Source organism: Trematomus bernacchii, unplaced genomic scaffold, assembly GCF_902827165.1.
Source record: "Trematomus bernacchii unplaced genomic scaffold, fTreBer1.1, whole genome shotgun sequence".
Classification (NCBI taxonomy): Eukaryota; Metazoa; Chordata; class Actinopteri; order Perciformes; family Nototheniidae; genus Trematomus; species Trematomus bernacchii.
Window position 1 is genome coordinate 920,001 of NW_022987869.1, and position 17,433 is coordinate 937,433.

At 41.3% G+C, this 17,433-nt stretch overlaps 1 protein-coding gene across 1 annotated transcript in view; it reads right to left on the minus strand.

Moving 5' to 3' along the window:
* rgs9a (regulator of G protein signaling 9a) overlaps positions 1 to 6,577 on the minus strand; it is a 14,362-nt gene extending 7,785 nt beyond the window's left edge. The window contains exons 1-6 of the mRNA XM_034113640.1: positions 6,509 to 6,577; positions 4,908 to 4,995; positions 3,089 to 3,139; positions 2,851 to 2,957; positions 351 to 402; positions 144 to 202 (exon numbers count right to left, since the gene is read on the minus strand). Of these exons, the coding sequence (XP_033969531.1) occupies positions 144 to 202; positions 351 to 402; positions 2,851 to 2,957; positions 3,089 to 3,139; positions 4,908 to 4,995; positions 6,509 to 6,577 (426 nt within the window). The remainder of the gene's footprint in view (positions 1 to 143; positions 203 to 350; positions 403 to 2,850; positions 2,958 to 3,088; positions 3,140 to 4,907; positions 4,996 to 6,508) is intronic.
* Positions 6,578 to 17,433: the final 10,856 nt, after the last annotated feature.

Here is a 17,433-nt window from a genome sequence, read left to right on the forward strand (position 1 = left end):
TACATACATACATACATACATACATACATACATACATACATACATACATACATACATACATACATACATACATACATACATACATACATACATACATACATAAATACACTCAGTCACTGTTATACTTGCTGTTAAACACAAACCTGTTCGTAGGGTTCCAGCATGCCTTTCTTGCGGATGTTCCTCTTTGCCAGGTAAATGGCTGCAGGCAGACAAACAAAAGATGTACGAAGTGTACAATTGATGTTATGAACCATAATCCGTTAGAAACACCAGTTTCACATGAGAGTCCAGTCTACAGAAAGGTTAGGGTTAGGGTTATCTTTCGGTAATAATGCGACTGCACCCACCATAGTCAGAGTCCTCTGCAACCCATTTCTGTGTGGGCCAAAAGTATGGGGTCTGAAAGGGTTTAGATTGGAAAGTCAGCATTAGTAATCTTTGATAGATGTATGAACACCTTAACATCTGATCAAACGATCCACACACTGCATACTTGAGATCTTTGCTGTACACAAGATGAACATAGCAATATTATTATTTTGCTGTTAGCTTCAGGCTCGGCTACAGTCCAGTTTTATTTTCTTCCTAAATGTCTTACATTCATTGTGCAACATCTGGTTGTAACATGGTTTGTGTATCATGAGCAGGTTTATGTTACAATGTAAGGTTTATATGAAACTATGGTGGTTTTTAACTGCAGATGGTTGTTCTGCTACAGAACACATGGAGCCAGTAGACTCTTATACATCACCAAAACGTAACATTCAAATAAAAACTGTTTCACTCTGACCGCGACAGGATGATTTGAACTGCAGTAAATGTATTTTAAAGGTCCCATGTCATGCTTTTCCGGTTATTACCCGTCCCCTTGTGTGTTATGTAGCTTTTTATGTAAACGGTCTGCAAAGTCACAAACCCTCAAAGTACACCCTGTAGCGAGTAAAACTCTAACACAGAAAAGACCTGTCTATGCTGCCCCAGAACGCCTCGTTGGACATTTTCTTTTTCCATTTTTTTCTTTCGGAAACCAAGTGACGTAACGACGACCCCTGTGTGTGTGAGGAGCTCCGCGGATTGGTCCATCTGGACCAATCCGCGGAGCTCCTCACACACACATACTTAGCCAGCCGTATTTTTCTCAGCTGCAGCTCTGCGGATTTCTCAGCCTGGACTCAGCCAGGCTGCGGGTGAGTGTGTGTGTGTGCTCCGGCCGAGCTCGGGCCGGGCCTCGCCGTGTCCCGCCGTCCCGCAGACCCCACGCAGCAAGCCAGCTCACACTGTCCGCTCCTCGCAGCAGCGAGCCCCGCAACGTCCCGCCAACACGGCACCCAGACCCCACGCAGCATTCTCATCTGTTTGTCATTACTGGTGTCATTTTCTGGTTGCTAACGCCATTGTAACACATAATCACTGATGTTCCGCTGTAACGGTGGTGGACTCATCAGAACAGAGTGGGCGAGCTGACCAATCAGAGCACAGTGGGCTCACAGGGAGGGGGGGCAGGAGCTCCAACAAGCCGTTTAGGACAGAGAGTGAATACACATACTATACAGAGATGCTGTATGAGAAACCAATGTGAGTTTGGAACATTGCACAATATAAATCTATTTTAGTATACCTCAACAATGGAATTATGATCAGTGGAAATGGCCATGTCATGGGACCTTTAAACGATTCAGTCCCAGAAATCAATATGTTTCCTCTGAGGACACGTGTCCACAGGACTCCTGTCAGCGTGCCATGAGGGGAGAGCTCTGTCTGAAGGGCCTGTAGGCAGTGAGGGTTCTGGTCATCATTCCCAGAGTCTTACTGCCATCTGCAATGTTTGATAGATTCTGTCTGATCCTATCACGTAAACCATCGCTAAAAAAACGGTTTCACAGGATAATAAAGTAATCATGCAAAATTGATACATTTGTAGATAGCAGGTTAACCAAAATAAATTCCTTATTTGTCCTGCATGCCATGTAGACATCCAGCAAGTCAAGTGTCACATTTACTTTTGTATTTCTCTTAGCACATTTAAATCCACCAATAAATTATATAAAATAATCTGAGTTCACAATAATTAAAATAAAGAAGAGACATTTTGAGTAAACTGGTCTTCTCAATAACTCCTGTGAGATTGATTTAATCTCATTAGTATCTAATTTAGGGTTAGGAGATACATAACACACCATGATTTTATTAAAGAATGCCACAGTGCTCCACAAACTCCTCCTAGTTTCCCGTCTTCTGAACAGCTCTCTATGATTTTTATTTTTATTTAATCATTTATTTAACAGGGGCAGTTGATCAACATTTCTGTAAATGTGCCAGAGTTAGCCAAGAGGCTATTTTTCATCTGTAGTCCCTGGACAGATTTTTTTAAGTAAATACAATCAAACACAAATCATACAACATACAGTACTGGACATTTTTATAAAAAAAACACAAAAAACAATCAAACAAATGAAACAAAACAAAAAGGAACAGGTTAAAACACAGGCAGAGTAAGAGCTGATTCCTCTATACCCATGTTTTGAGTTGGGATTTAAATAAACTAAACGTAGTCTGGTCTCTGATTGTAGATAGGATTGAGTTCCATTTCTGTGCAGCTTTAACAGAAAATGAAGACTGACTGAAAGAACTTTTCCTGAGTGGAATAACGCAATCTCCTCTCGCTGCACCTCTTGTTACCCTAGTTGCAGTTGTGCGCATGATAATAAACTGTCTAAGAGGAGGTGAAGTAAGGCCGTGGACAATCTTGTAAAAAAGGCAAGGTATACTATTTGAATCCTGTACCCTAATGTGTTTAAATGCAACAATGATTCTTATAGGCACCAAAAGAAGAAGTGAGTACAGTACCTGGAAGCGGTAGAGGCTGGTGTCGTTGCACATCACCAGCTTCCTGTGGTTCTGCAGAGGGTAGATGTAGCCATAGGCCACCAACATGGTGCCAAAGGCCTCACTCTCTGCACCACACAGGGGGGACAAACTAATGATGAGGCAGTCAATGACATGTGGATACGTTTTAGATTTAAATAACTGACATGTGGAGTGACATGTTTTTAGAAACCAATCTTGGATTTTTATTGTAATATACCTTCTGTAGTGGTCTTCATCTTGTTGGTAATCCATGCAATGATGTCTTTACCTGTGATGAAACAGAGAGAAGCTCACACACTGCACACACTGCACACACACTCACTCCGGCTTTGTTTAGCATGTTAGTATGCTAACATTTGGCATTTTATAGCAACGTAAAGCATATGCTAATGGGGTGTCATTAAGTTTTGGTCTGGATAAATGAAAGAGAATTCATTGTTTGGGCAACTCTTTAAATGTTATTCCAGACCTTGTATGTCATGGTGTGGCTAAACGTATGTGTAGGCTATGCAGTGTTCCACCCTCAAAATAAAATGTTTGTCACATCATGTTGGTCCAGAACAACATTGCGTTGATAGACAGTTCGCCATAAAAGTGTTAGTATTATCATTTTTTGCCGTGTAGTTATTCAAATAATTCTTCTATAAGCATTCTTTGAGCATGAAAATGATGAAGCCTATTTAAAGGACATAACAAAGTGCCAGGTCACATTAACTACAAAATGTTAATGAGCTGAATAGTTTGTGTTTGTTTTTTCTTTTCTGTATCGTGGTCATAATGCCCTCAATTTTGAATTAATATAATGAATAGAGATGTTTATGTGACTTTTTATGATGTATTGGAATAATTGTTTAATGTAGTTGGAAAAAGAAATAGGTTGTGTTTTGCAATCTTGAAAGACATCATGTTTAAAATAAAATAAATGGCAAAGGGAGAATTTCAAAACTAAGTTTCCAGGCAAAAGTATTATCTGTAGGTAAATGTTCCATATGTAATGGGTCACACAGGGCCTAAATCTAAATGTAAAGTTCAATAATGTGTTTTCAACACCTTTAATTACTGTAAACTTGACAGAAAATGACAAAGTGATTGTAGGGCTGGAGGGACAAAATACCAGGCAGCATCAGCCAGAGACATGACAACATGAATGAGTAACTTTGGGTAACAATCATTGGAGATGAATCACACTGCTTGGCTTCTGCACCACACATCATTTTCTTAACTGTTTCTCACAGTAGCAGGTGGGGGGGGGTTAGCCCATACTGTATATCCATGCTGACCTTTCCCTCGCTGCTCTTAGAATGGAGTAATAAGCCACTTTGGCTAAAGCACCTTCCAGATCTCATCCAATAATAAGCTGCTGTATTTAGCCTGTATTAGCAGCTTAGAAAGCAGGCAGCCTGTCAGTGTCTGCACTCACTCAGCATGATGGAGGGCCATCATGGCTGGCAGGTCAGTATATTAGAGTTTTACGTTCAACCAGTCATCTTCCATCTTTTTCTCGGAAGTGACATTATCATTACAATTTTAAAAGGACGTCATATTTAGGGATTGAACTAAATATGGACACAAAAAGCGTTTTAATTACCATAATGGGGTCAGAAGTTTGCAGAAAATCAGGCTTAATCGACAATAATAATCAATATGTGTGAAAATATAAGTATGCTGTCTTTTAAATATTTGTATTTAGATTTAAAGAAAAGAAAAAACAACCTTGATACATTATTTAAAACTGGTATTAAATCTCCTTTTTACCTTACCTTCTTTGTCTCTCTGGCTGTTTGAGTGTGTGTTTGAGTGTATGAGCCATACAACTAAATGAGTAAAATAAGGCTGCAACGCTCAGTACAGCAGAGGGAAACTGCACCTTCTCCAACTGTAAGCATGCAGGTTGTGTGTGTGTGTGTGTGTGTGTGTGTGTGTGTGTGTGTGTGTGTGTGTGTGTGTGTGTGTGTGTGTGTGTGTGTGTGTGTGTGTGTGTGTGTGTGTGTGTGTGTGTGTGTGTGTGCGTGCGTGCGTGTGTGTGTCAGGCTCACCAGTGATCACATGAGGGATGGTGGTGACGTTGAGTTTCTGCTCGGAGCCCTTCACCCCGCTCTGCATCTCCACCACCACGGCCTCCAGCTGAAAGCAGAGCACCGGGACATCAGCAGGAGACACTGACACATGTTTCAGCTTCTTCTGTGAACTAATAACTCAGTTGAAGTCCACAACAACAACAACAACAACAACAACAACAACAACAACAACAACAGGGAGGGCTTTTGTGTAGTTTGTTCAGTAATGTAGATTAAATGTTACATTGATATTGCTTGTTGCATTTCAGTGAGAAAGGTTTTAAAGTAATTCAGGGTTTGATTGCTTTATTTTATTATTTTTGTGTGATCAAAATGCCATGATGTCATGGCTCTTTCTTTTTAAAGAAAATGTAGTTGGCATGCTACATTTGAGGTACCCTCACTATAAAAAAGTGATGCACAAGACTGAGATTTGCCTGCGTTTTGGCATGTTTTTGTTTTTTATATTTGCTTCATCTCTGAAGCTGCATTGCGTTTCTCTTAATGAAAATGTTTGGTGCCATTGAGGCGTGTTTCCCGTGTCGGCCACCATACAAATGTGTCAACTTTCAATAAAAAATGTAAAGGAACAGCAAGCAATAGGGAGGTCACCAAGTGTCAACACTTGTTCCACCTCGTGAAAACATGTACTGTAACTGTATATATGCTCCTGCCAGCTCATGTCTTGGAAATAATATCCTACAGTGCTAACTGGACTCACTATCGCCTCTAGAGGAACACGTGAAGGAAAAACAATCAATACAAAACTAGTCAGAGCTTGAGTCACTTAGCATGCTAATTCCAGAATATCTCTTCAACATATTGGATACACTTCTTTGACACAACGTCAACACTGTGAACTCTTCACATTGTCTTGATAATGTTTGATAATTCTTTGGGCCATATATTGCACCTTCAAGAATTAGGTTCCCAGGTAAACCAAGTGTTACAAATACAAATATACATTTCAAAAAATAAAAAAGTCATACTACATGTAAAAGTACAGTTTACACATACAGACACATTGTCTGCTACACATATAGACAACTACTTAACACATATTGGGAATGGAAAAGATACTAGTAAATCATATCATACTAGTAAAGCAATGACGTATGTGCCAACATAGACAAAGTTCAGCACACATTGATTTATAACTCTTTTGTGATTTCTATGATGTAATTAATTACATTCCACATGTCATTTACAATGTTCTCTATTTGTCTGCCTCAATCAAATAGAGAAATGGTTATGGTTTTTCTGTTAAGGTGTTGGCCCTGATCTGTCCTCTTAGTGGGTTTGAAGCTGATCCAACTGTTAAAGTGACTAAAAAGCTCATTGTTCCTATACTGTTTTTCTTTCTTTCTCATCATCTGTGCTTCATATTATTTTACCTCAATAAAAGCTAAATTCAGCATAATCCAGAATTTTTCAATCTAAATTAAACTTTAAAATCATTTAAAATAGATGTATGTTTAAAACTTGTCCACTTTCTAAATGAAATTACCAATAAACTATCATGAATAAAATACCAGCAGCAAGCACACAATAAACCAGTAATGGTGAGGATATCCACCCACCTTGTTAAGGCAGTGCATGCGGGGACGGAAATGTTGCACCCGGTCTGGACGGGCTCTTCTTATTGTCATATTTACAGAAGGCTGATGACCAAATTAGATGTAAAAAAAAGGTTTAATCCTGGTGTAAATAATGTGGTAATATCTGCAGTTGCTGAAGAGAAGGTGCATGAAGAACACTTGAACACACTGTGAGGGGATTAAAGGAACAGGATGGGGAGAAAGGACTTATCCACCAATGAGCTGTGGGAAGCCTCTGCCCCAGCAGGAAATAGAGAAAGCTGCTCTAGTGGTTCTTAAAGTGGACCTATCATGCTATATTTGAATAATATAGTGTAGGACCATACCTATATAAGGCATATTTATACTTTTTTTTTTTCAAAATACCAAACAGATCATGCATTTTAGCCATGCCTCATTTTGCTCAATTTGACAATTTCTAGCTCTGTTTTTGCAAGGGCTGATTCTGTGAGAACAGCACCATCTACAGGCCTGGCATATGTACTACAGCAGGCATCCTCAAAGTCCGGACTCCGGTCCGGATCCGGACCGAACCACAACTGTCTCTGGACTCTGAGCAAATTATACTTTTCATATGTATTATCTGTATTATCTGTGTTATCTGCGAGACATCGCCACAACCCAACGAGTCAAAATTCTCCGCTATGTCTACTGCATACAGCGCTCTGCATCTCAGACTGTTCCACTGTCTGTGTATGTCTGACAACGCTTTGGTCCAATCACATTCAGCATCCCGTCAGCGTTTTTCCCCCCCACCAACAGTCTGCGAATCAGAGGCACAGTAGGGCGGGTCTTCGCGGAATGCGGGTGGGAAAAATGCGTGTGTCGTGTCGTCTCTTTCAACCTGTCTGAGTCAGAGCGAGAGTTTAAAAAAAAAGAAAGTCAGAGCGAGAGTTAACAGCTCATCTAGTTGCATCTGTACTGTAGCTAGTAGCCTAGTTTCACCTACCGGGGTGGCAACTGCCACCCTAAAAATAGGCCTTGCCACCCCAGCTGCCACCCCAGTTGGCAGCTTTGTTTTGAAAGAAAAGTTGTGGCTCATCTGACATTTATTAGAGAAAGTCTCTAATGTCCGAGTGCAAGTGAATGCAGCACAAGATGCACGTCTTGTAACCCCTCCCCCGTCCCTGGCGCGAGCGTGGAAATATGATTGGCGGCGATTTCATTTGAACGGTACGGCGCAAAACGAGAAGCATTCGGACATATGCTTATACATATGCTGTATGCGAAACCAATGTGAGTTTGGAAAATTGCACAGTATAAATCTATTTTAGTATACCTCAACAATGTAATTATGATCAGTGGAAATGGCCATGACATGGGCCCTTTAAGTCCACAGACATAAAGACATCACCTGTCTATTTTAAGATAGCTTAAGGCGATGGTTGTTGTGCTGTGCAGGAAAACGTTTGACAAAAATATCCATGTCAAGTGCTTTCTATCTCTAGATTCCTCAGTCGGTCATCTGCCATGGTTGAGCGCAGGGGATTTTTTACAAGCTTCAAAGTTGAAAAGCTTCGCTCACACCCAGCAGTACTCAGTGGCAAAACAACAGCAATCTTGCATAAGTGAAACCATTCGAAGAAAACTTCTCGGAAAGGTTCCAAGAACTTCACAAACTCAGTCAGGACGGGTTGATTTAGCCATTTGCTCTGTTTCTTTCTAGAAGTATCTCAGTTTAAAGTCTGGCCAGTCAGAGCCATATGCCTCAGCCATCAACAAAACCAATTCTTCCTTTAAGAAGCCATTGTTTGACAGGTTTAAAGGTTGTATATCCCTCATTATATTGGTGCCAGACAGAAAGCGCCTGTCCATCCCTCTGGTCATTGAGTCTATGGGAATTAATATACCTATTCTGAAGGCATCTTTGCTGTCAATATGTGTTTTCTATGGAGCCCTAAAGGGACATGGATAAAAAAATTAAAACAGAGAGAGAAAAAAAAAAAAGTCGGGATAACGGGTTAGTTTCTCGTGCGCACGAGAAACTAACCCGTGAACTGTCAACGTGGGGGGGATCCTCGCTGCGGGGGAAACGGTGAAACGGTGGACCTCTGTCGCCTGTCAGCGCAACTTCAATGATGCCGTTTGAAAACATAAAAATGTAAGGGCGGTGCCGGCCGTCAGCTGTGATTCTCCAGATTTTAAAGATGGCCAGTCCGCCCCACACACACCTCTACACACACACACACACACACACACACACACACACACACACACACACACACACACACACACACACACACACACACACACACACACACACACACACACACACACAGTGTAAAACACTAAAAGGAATACACCTCTAAACTATATCAGAAATGTGGATACTAAGGAAATGTAAACTGCACCAGGACATTTGGTCAATATGCAACTGTTAAATGAGCCTCTTAATGTCAGATTGGAAAGTTGGCCCTGACTTTGATGTTATAGGAAAAACTTCAGAGTCTAGTATGTTTTGTAAAGGTTAGCCCTTTGTTCTGCAGCACACAGAACTGCACAGAATCACACAGAATCATGAGCATTGCCACTCAAATGTTACATCATCATTAATATTCTCTGCTCTCGTGTTTTAGTGCCGGGCTAAACACCGCAGACACAGAGTGCAGCAGGTGAAGATGAAGCGTGTCCGTTCTGGTTACAAACAGGCTATGAATTGAGTGGCACACAAGCATTATGCCAATGTGATGAATGGTTCATGTGGATTATGATAAGAAACTGGTAAATATGTAAAGAAACTTTAAACAATGTTGCAGTTCACAGAGCAGTAATGTAATGTACAGGCTGAGGTACAAAATCAACAGATTCCATAGCAGAATAATTCACATGTCAAACATCACAACTGATCTAAACTGAGACACACAACTTTAGGCAGGTGGGTGTACTTGGACATTTTTTGTTGCTCTGACTTAATTTAGCAGCAGCTCTAGTGACTGTCTGTGATTTCCCTCCACCGTTATTCGGGCTAATACCAAAAGTCAACTGTCCCATGATGCAACATGTGTGAATTGTTGTGGGTAAATACTCACAGGAATTAAAGGACACCTTCATTGGCTCATCATGAAGTCTGTAAGCAGACAACACAGGACACTGCAAAGTGTTGATGGAGAGTTGTAGCAAGGCTACATGTCTAGTGTTTCTGGAACTTTTGGACCCACCTGTCAATCTGCACCTGTAACACCATGGTCACAAAGGTTCCACTTTTCATAAACTGTTGGAGCAGAACACCTATTGTGGTGGCTGATAGCCACCCCCTCTGCTACGCGCCGTTCGTTGGATGAGGCTGAAATCTCTATTAAAATAAAGAAAGGAATTGAAAACACCGGAATCAAAAGTTATAACAATTATCTGAGTTTACTTCTGGTAGGAAACCAAACACATATACAAGTTATACAGAGTACTCTGGGCTTCAGGCTTGTGATGCGGTTTTACAGGTAGACAGACCAGCTTTCAGAAAAGAGAAGTATGGACTCCAGGTTTGTGATGCGGTTTACCGTCTTCTAGCACCAGCTTTCAACAAACCAGAAGCATTTTACACTCAAAAACAACAGTATACATATCCCTATTTTGGGGCGGAGATGTGTTGAATTTTTCCTTCCCCTTTCATTCCAAAGCGAATGAGAGAGTCCGAGAGGAGGAGCTGTGTGAGCTGGTCACATCCCCCAAGTGTTTTTACTGGTTGGATTCAGTCCTGGTCGGGTTCAATACAGCGAATCAGAGTTCCGACCAGAACGTGAGATCCTAAGTTTCACAAGGTCAAAAGTCACTCTTATCTCGGCCCCCGATCTTAACTCCATTCCTTTCCCATGAGAGTTTTTCACATAAACTATCCTTTTTCAGACATTTAAACCTTTCTCCACATATTTAAGGAGGTCTTTAACGACTTTAAAAACAACATCTGTTGTGGAGGGGTGAAAAGGAGCGGTGTATGTGAAACAGAATCTCTGGGTCAGTGAGTTTGAAAGTAAGAATATCATTTCTATATATATGATTACCCAAAACCGTTGTGATTACCTATAACAGTTGTGATTACTTAAAACAGTTCAAACAATACATGTTCACTAAAATACAATTCAAAATAATACATGTTTACTTCAATACAGTGTAGAATCATATCTTTTTACTTCAATCCCTCTTTTGATCTCACCTCACGAGATCAACATATAGCATTAGAAACATTACCACTGTCATTCTTTTCTCCTGTGTCCCAACATTTATATAAACCCATCAGAAGCTGGGATATAGAGCACTTTAAACCTTTAGGAACAGTCCACAACAACAACTTCTTATGACAGTGGAGGGAGAATAAAACATGTCTAAAAAGCAAAGTCCTTGTCAGCTGAGTCATAGTACGCTTCCCCCTCCGACGCATAGGCCAACAAGGGCATCTGGTACGAAGGGGAAGGGGCAGCTTTTCCCTCAATGGTGGAACTGATGAGTCTAACACACAATGAGCGGATACAAGGCACACAACAACAACCACATGTCACTAAAATGGCAATAAAAGTAGCCACAGAAATTAGAAAAGACATTATTAAACTTTTCCCTCTTTTGGTAACACATAGTTCTGTGGGGTAAAAAATACAAATCCCTTAAATTATGGGATATAAAAATAAAGTTGAAAGTTCCTCCAAAAAATGGATTGTTCAGACAAAGTTCCACACCGGCTATATCAACCTGTTTCAGCGGGAAATGGAGTTCCCTGTGCCGTCTTGGTTTGCCATGTCTTTGTCCCCCCAGCCCGCTGACGGCGGCTTCTGGGGTGCTTGCTAGAGAGATGTGGCCTGATTGTCCTCCCCCGGCCCGCTGATGGCGGCCTCCGGGTCGATGCTGGAGAGATGTCCCGATCCTCCTCCTCCGGCCCGCTGATGGCGGCTTCCGGGTCGACTGCTGGAGAGATGTCCTGATCCTCCTCCTCCGGTCCGCTGATGGCGCCTCCTGGGTCGACTGCCTTGACGAGAGCCAGATCTGTCCTGATGTCGTCTAGGGTCCTCGCGACGAGGGCCAAATCTGTCCTGATGTCGTCTAGGGTCCTCGCAGGTGTTTTTCCCGACCGCACACTGGCTCCAGTGGTACCAGTTGTCTCCCTTTCCATCTAGGCGGACGGCATGGGAGGTCCCCTTCAACCAGACGTAATCTGCTGTGTTGGCCTTGTGTTTCTCGGGTCCCCCTTTGGCGTCAGCAACCTGTGTGGAGAAGTCTCATACCAAGCCCTTAAGTTGCTGGAAATATGGTTTTGAAATCATCTCTTCTACTTCTTTAGTGTTTATTGGCGGCACCAACTAGACTGGAGTGTGGACAAAAGACTATGCAGAAAACAATAAACAAAAAATAAAATAAAAAATAAAGGATAAAAAATAAAAAATAAAAAAATAGAACAAAAATAAAACAAAAAAGGAACAAACAAACAAAACAAAAAATAACCAAAGCTAGATTATTTTAAATGTATCAATTTCTCTTAAAAGCAACAAACAAAACAAAAAATAACCAAAGCTAGATTATTTTAAATGTATCAATTTCTCTTAAAAGCAACAAACAAAACAAAAAATAACCAAAGCTAGATTATTTTAAATGTATCAATTTCTCCTAAAAACGTAATAATCTCACATACATATTGTCTGATGTATATCCTATCCATTTCCCCCTTTTTCTGAAATAGAATGCCGTTAACGGTGTTCTTATTTTCAGAAATATCGAGCCTTATACATCAGTTATTTAATATCAGCTATATATTATATATTATTATTACTTATATATCAGGCATTAAATGTCAGCCTTCTTCCATGATTGACCTCGTTTATATTATCTGACTTATGTTGATACGTGTTCGTTTGTATTTATTTAATATACTGGGCAATTATTGCTTTAATTCTAAATGTTCAATACGTAATTTTTCAGAATGTTGTAGCACTTCCTGTTCGCCACCAAAGGGCAGCAGCTGACCACGAATGAAGTGCCTCTGTCTCTATGTCTTCAGCAAATCTTTCTCCACAGTTGTTCTTACTGGATTTTTGTCTCATTATTACACAGATTTGACTTAAAAAATCACACAGAGCTTATTCCCTTATACAGTCTGTCCGGATTTTTGTACGATGTTTATTACAACAGATAATTGCGGTTTTTAAGCGCGCTTCGACACCCCTCTTTTAGAGATGTGACGCTTACATGGAGTTTAATCTCAAACCACAAAAATCCTTTATCGTCACATTCAGCCTTCCAGACTATGACTTCGTACTGTTTTCACACACATTTGATCTCATACAGTCAGGCAAATTTTTATTGTGCGATGTATATTTCAACAGATAGCGTGACTTCCTAAAGCAAGCTTCTACAACCTCCTCATGGTGATTGCGGCTTCAGGCACGGAGTTGAAACTCAGTCAACAAAATCTCTTTATCGTCACGTTTAATGAGCCTGATTAACCCCACAGCAGTTTTGTGATGAGATTCGGTCGTTCCAAATAATTAGTTGGAGGTCGCGTCTCTCTCCTCCTCTATCACCCACCATATAACAATTACAGAAATTTTATACATTTAAAGCACCACGAAAGGTAACCGCATTAATCAATCTTATCATGATCTGCGGGGAATTTAACCCATCTGTTTTTTACACCTTTGCAGCCTTTAATAGAAGCACTGCAAGCAAACCGTATTAATCAATGTTATTTTGACTTACGGGGAATTTAACCCATACATCTTTTACAGCGTTGCAGCGTTCGTACTTAGTGAGTGAAGGGCCGGGACTGACCTACCGGCCTCTCTCAAACACTATTTTTTGCTCTAGGTCCAGGACTGAATACCCTTCTCTAAGCACTTCCCCAATATCCCCAACTTGGAATATGTATTGTATTTCCCACCGTGACTAAGAACACTGAGAACGCTGCTGACAACTCTACATTTTTTAGTATAATCAATCACAGATTTTTGATAGTCAAAACAGGTGTCTGCTCACCTTTTGTATATTGCCATGGTCTTAGTTGTCACCAGTATCTCTGTGTCCTCCCCCTGGACTGGATTCCATCCCCTGGCCATCGGTGTCCCTTTCTAGAGATCAGCACTCATCACGTCGGGCAGAACACCTATTGTGGTGGCTGATAGCCACCCCCTCTGCTACGCGCCGTTCGTTGGATGAGGCTGAAATCTCTATTAAAATAAAGAAAGGAATTGAAAACACCGGAATCAAAAGTTATAACAATTATCTGAGTTTACTTCTGGTAGGAAACCAAACACATATACAAGTTATACAGAGTACTCCGGGCTTCAGGCTTGTGATGCGGTTTTACAGGTAGACAGACCAGCTTTCAGAAAAGAGAAGTATGGACTCCAGGTTTGTGATGCGGTTTACCGTCTTCTAGCACCAGCTTTCAACAAACCAGAAGCATTTTACACTCAAAAACAACAGTATACATATCCCTATTTTGGGGCGGAGATGTGTTGAATTTTTCCTTCCCCTTTCATTCCAAAGCGAATGAGAGAGTCCGAGAGGAGGAGCTGTGTGAGCTGGTCACATCCCCCAAGTGTTTTTACTGGTTGGATTCACTCCTGGTCGGGTTCAATACAGCGAATCAGAGTTCCGACCAGAACGTGAGATCCTAAGTTTCACAAGGTCAAAAGTCACTCTTATCTCGGCCCCCGATCTTAACTCCATTCCTTTCCCATGAGAGTTTTTCACATAAACTATCCTTTTTCAGACATTTAAACCTTTCTCCACATATTTAAGGAGGTCTTTAACGACTTTAAAAACAACATCTGTTGTGGAGGGGTGAAAAGGAGCGGTGTATGTGAAACAGCATCTCTGGGTCAGTGAGTTTGAAAGTAAGAATATCATTTCTATATATATGATTACCCAAAACCGTTGTGATTACCTATAACAGTTGTGATTACTTAAAACAGTTCAAACAATACATGTTCACTAAAATACAATTCAAAATAATACATGTTTACTTCAATACAGTGTAGAATCATATCTTTTTACTTCAAAACTCAACCAGAAGAGGTCGATATAAACTGAAACCAGACTCAGAGCCTTTTCTTATCAAGCTCCACTTTTGTGGAATCAGCTTCCAGTCTGTGTTCGGGCGGCAGACAGCCTATCCGTTTTTAAGAGTACACTTAAGACCTTCCTTTTTGATAAAGCTTATAGTTGATAAAATAATCGAATAAGAGTGCATTGACGTAGACACGTTGTGCCTCTTCACCTATACATTTTAGTTCTTACTCTTTTTCCTTACTGATGGTATGTAAATTGGTTGTGTGTAGACGGTGGAAGCAGGGAGAGGCATATACGTGCCTTGATCCCTGCCGAGTCGACGCACAACTGTTGATTGGTGTCAGTGCCAAAAACACTTTTTAGGAGCAATGCGCTCATGGTGTAGATGTGGCGCATACATCTTAATTCCTACCCTTTTCCCTCACCCTATCCTAAGGGAGTGCATGTACGTAGACACGTTGTGCCTCTCCACATCTGTTCCTTACTTCTTACTTGCTATCCTTTTTCCCTCAACCTATCCTAAGGGAGTCCATGTACGTAGACACGTTAGTTTAGCTGCTATAGGCTTAGACTGTCGGGGGACACCTTACTTCTTCCTTCTCTCTGTCTGTACCTGTGTACTCTCATGTTCCGATTAACCCAGCTTCCCCCAAATTTCTTTTTGGTGTCTATATCTACGCCGGGATCCTAAGTCGTGGCTGATCCTGTTGCTGCGGTCCTGAGTCCTGGATCCTCTATCCTGAGTTCTGGATTGAGTCCTGGACTTCGAGTCGTGGCTGAACCTGTCACTGTGGTCCTGCCTGACTCATCATACTACTTCCCTGATGTCTCCCACAGGATTGTTGACATCCTCGTGGATTCTTCTTCTTATTATAGACACATGCATTTCCAAACATTTGGTCTACCTACGCTGGAAAATGTATTATCTCTTCAATTTACACACGGCATCTATTGCACGTCTGTCCGTCCTGGGAGAGGGATCCCTCCTCTGTTGCTCTCCCTGAGGTTTCTCCCATGTTCCCCTTTAAACTGTGGGTTTTTCTCTGGAAGTTTTTCTTTGTACGATGTGAGGGTCTAAGGACAGAGGGTGTCGTATTGTCACTGATATTCTGTACAAACTGTGAAGTCCACTGAGACAAATGTAACATTTGCGATATTGGGCTATATAAATAAACATTGATTGATTGATTGATCACACAACTGCCCGATTACTCCCCCTTTTATTTGTTTTATGAAGGAGATGTCCGGCCACCAGGAGGCATGATGTGAGTCTGTTTGTGCTCTGCTCCGCTCCGCTCTGTGTGTGTGTGTTCTGAGTGTTTGTTTCCCTTTAAACAAGCTGCGGGCAGCAGGTACTCTGAGAGTCACGGACATTAATTCATAGATCAAAGCAGACTGGTTTACAGACTCTCCTGTTTTGCCAATCTGGTGCTTAAACAAATAGCTCTACACCCCTGGCCGAAATGTCCATCAAAAAAGTCTGAGTTCGAAATATATCTCAAATAATGTATGCACTGTCATTTCCCCATGTAAATATGGGTAACAGTCTGCAATGAAATGGTTGTCTCCTGTGTGCTCCACTTCCTCCTTAGGCGCGTTCACACCAAGTACTTTGCAGTACTTAGTTCCGGCACTCAGTGCCCCAGCACTTTTTACCCCAGGGCACTAAGTACCAATCGCGTTCACACCGGAGTACTTTTACCTGAGGGAAGATTACGCAAATGAGTCGCTGACGTCACTTCTTCTTCTTCTGCTTTGGGTTTACTGGCAGGCCACAAACCACTTCACGGCGAGTACAGTAGGTGGCGGTATGCACCTTAAAGTTGTTTGCAATCCGCTACAAAAACAAGAGAAGAAGAAGAAGAAAAACTTCCCGCGTATACTGCGACACCCACCCACTCGCTGTACATTAGGCGTCTGTTGTTTACCTTCCGACCTCAGACATGATGGAGATGGAGTCGACTGAAGTTGTGCTGTTTGTGCTCATGTTATACAGCTTTGTAACTGAGTTAATGCAGCCTGAGCAACTTGCGTACAATAACAAAACAAGCCGAGCACGAGTGGTGGTGGAGAACGCTTTTGGCAGACTGAAGGGCAGGTGGCGGTGCTTGATGAAAAGAAACGACTGCAAGATGGACAAGATCAAAATCCAGGTGGCAGCATGTTGCATATTACATAACCTTTGTGAAAGTAATGATGATGAGTACAGGGACGAATGGACTGCCTTACCGGCGACCCAGCTTGATGGGCCAGCGCCAGCTATTGCCGAGGCTGGGGGGCAAGACACGCGCACAGCCCTTATGAGGCATCTGAACAGCGTGTAAATTGTACATTGTAAACATTTTGACAATAAAGCTGATCTTTTGTACAGTGCTTTTGCTTCTCTCTTTTATTTTCCAGTCAAGACAGGCAACATTACAATAGTGTACAGTGTGGCAATATAATAACAATAAACTGTGCCAGGTGTGTTGTATGCACAGTAAATAGGCTCAGCAGCAAACCCACCTTTATTATATATATATATCTTCCTGAGACCCACTGCATCCGTCTGCCATAAACACTATGGACACCTACATGTTAGTTTTGGCCCATAGTGGACTCCATTTTGTGTTGTGTAAAATGGGGGGGGAATTAAAGGTTTGCAAATCCCCATGTCCTCCTCAGAGGACAATCATAAAAACATTTAGTTTTAGGTCAAATAATATTTAAAATGATATAAATGATCATATTTGTATATGTGCCCCTGCCATTCCTCCACAAGGTTGCAACATTGATGATAAATAAATGACAAATAAAGCTTTGCCAGTTTATAACCGATGAAACATGATGGTATCAGAATAATCACTTACATGTGATGTATAGGGTGCTACACAGGTCACTAAAGATAAAGTGTCAGGAGAAATAAGCAAGATACAGGA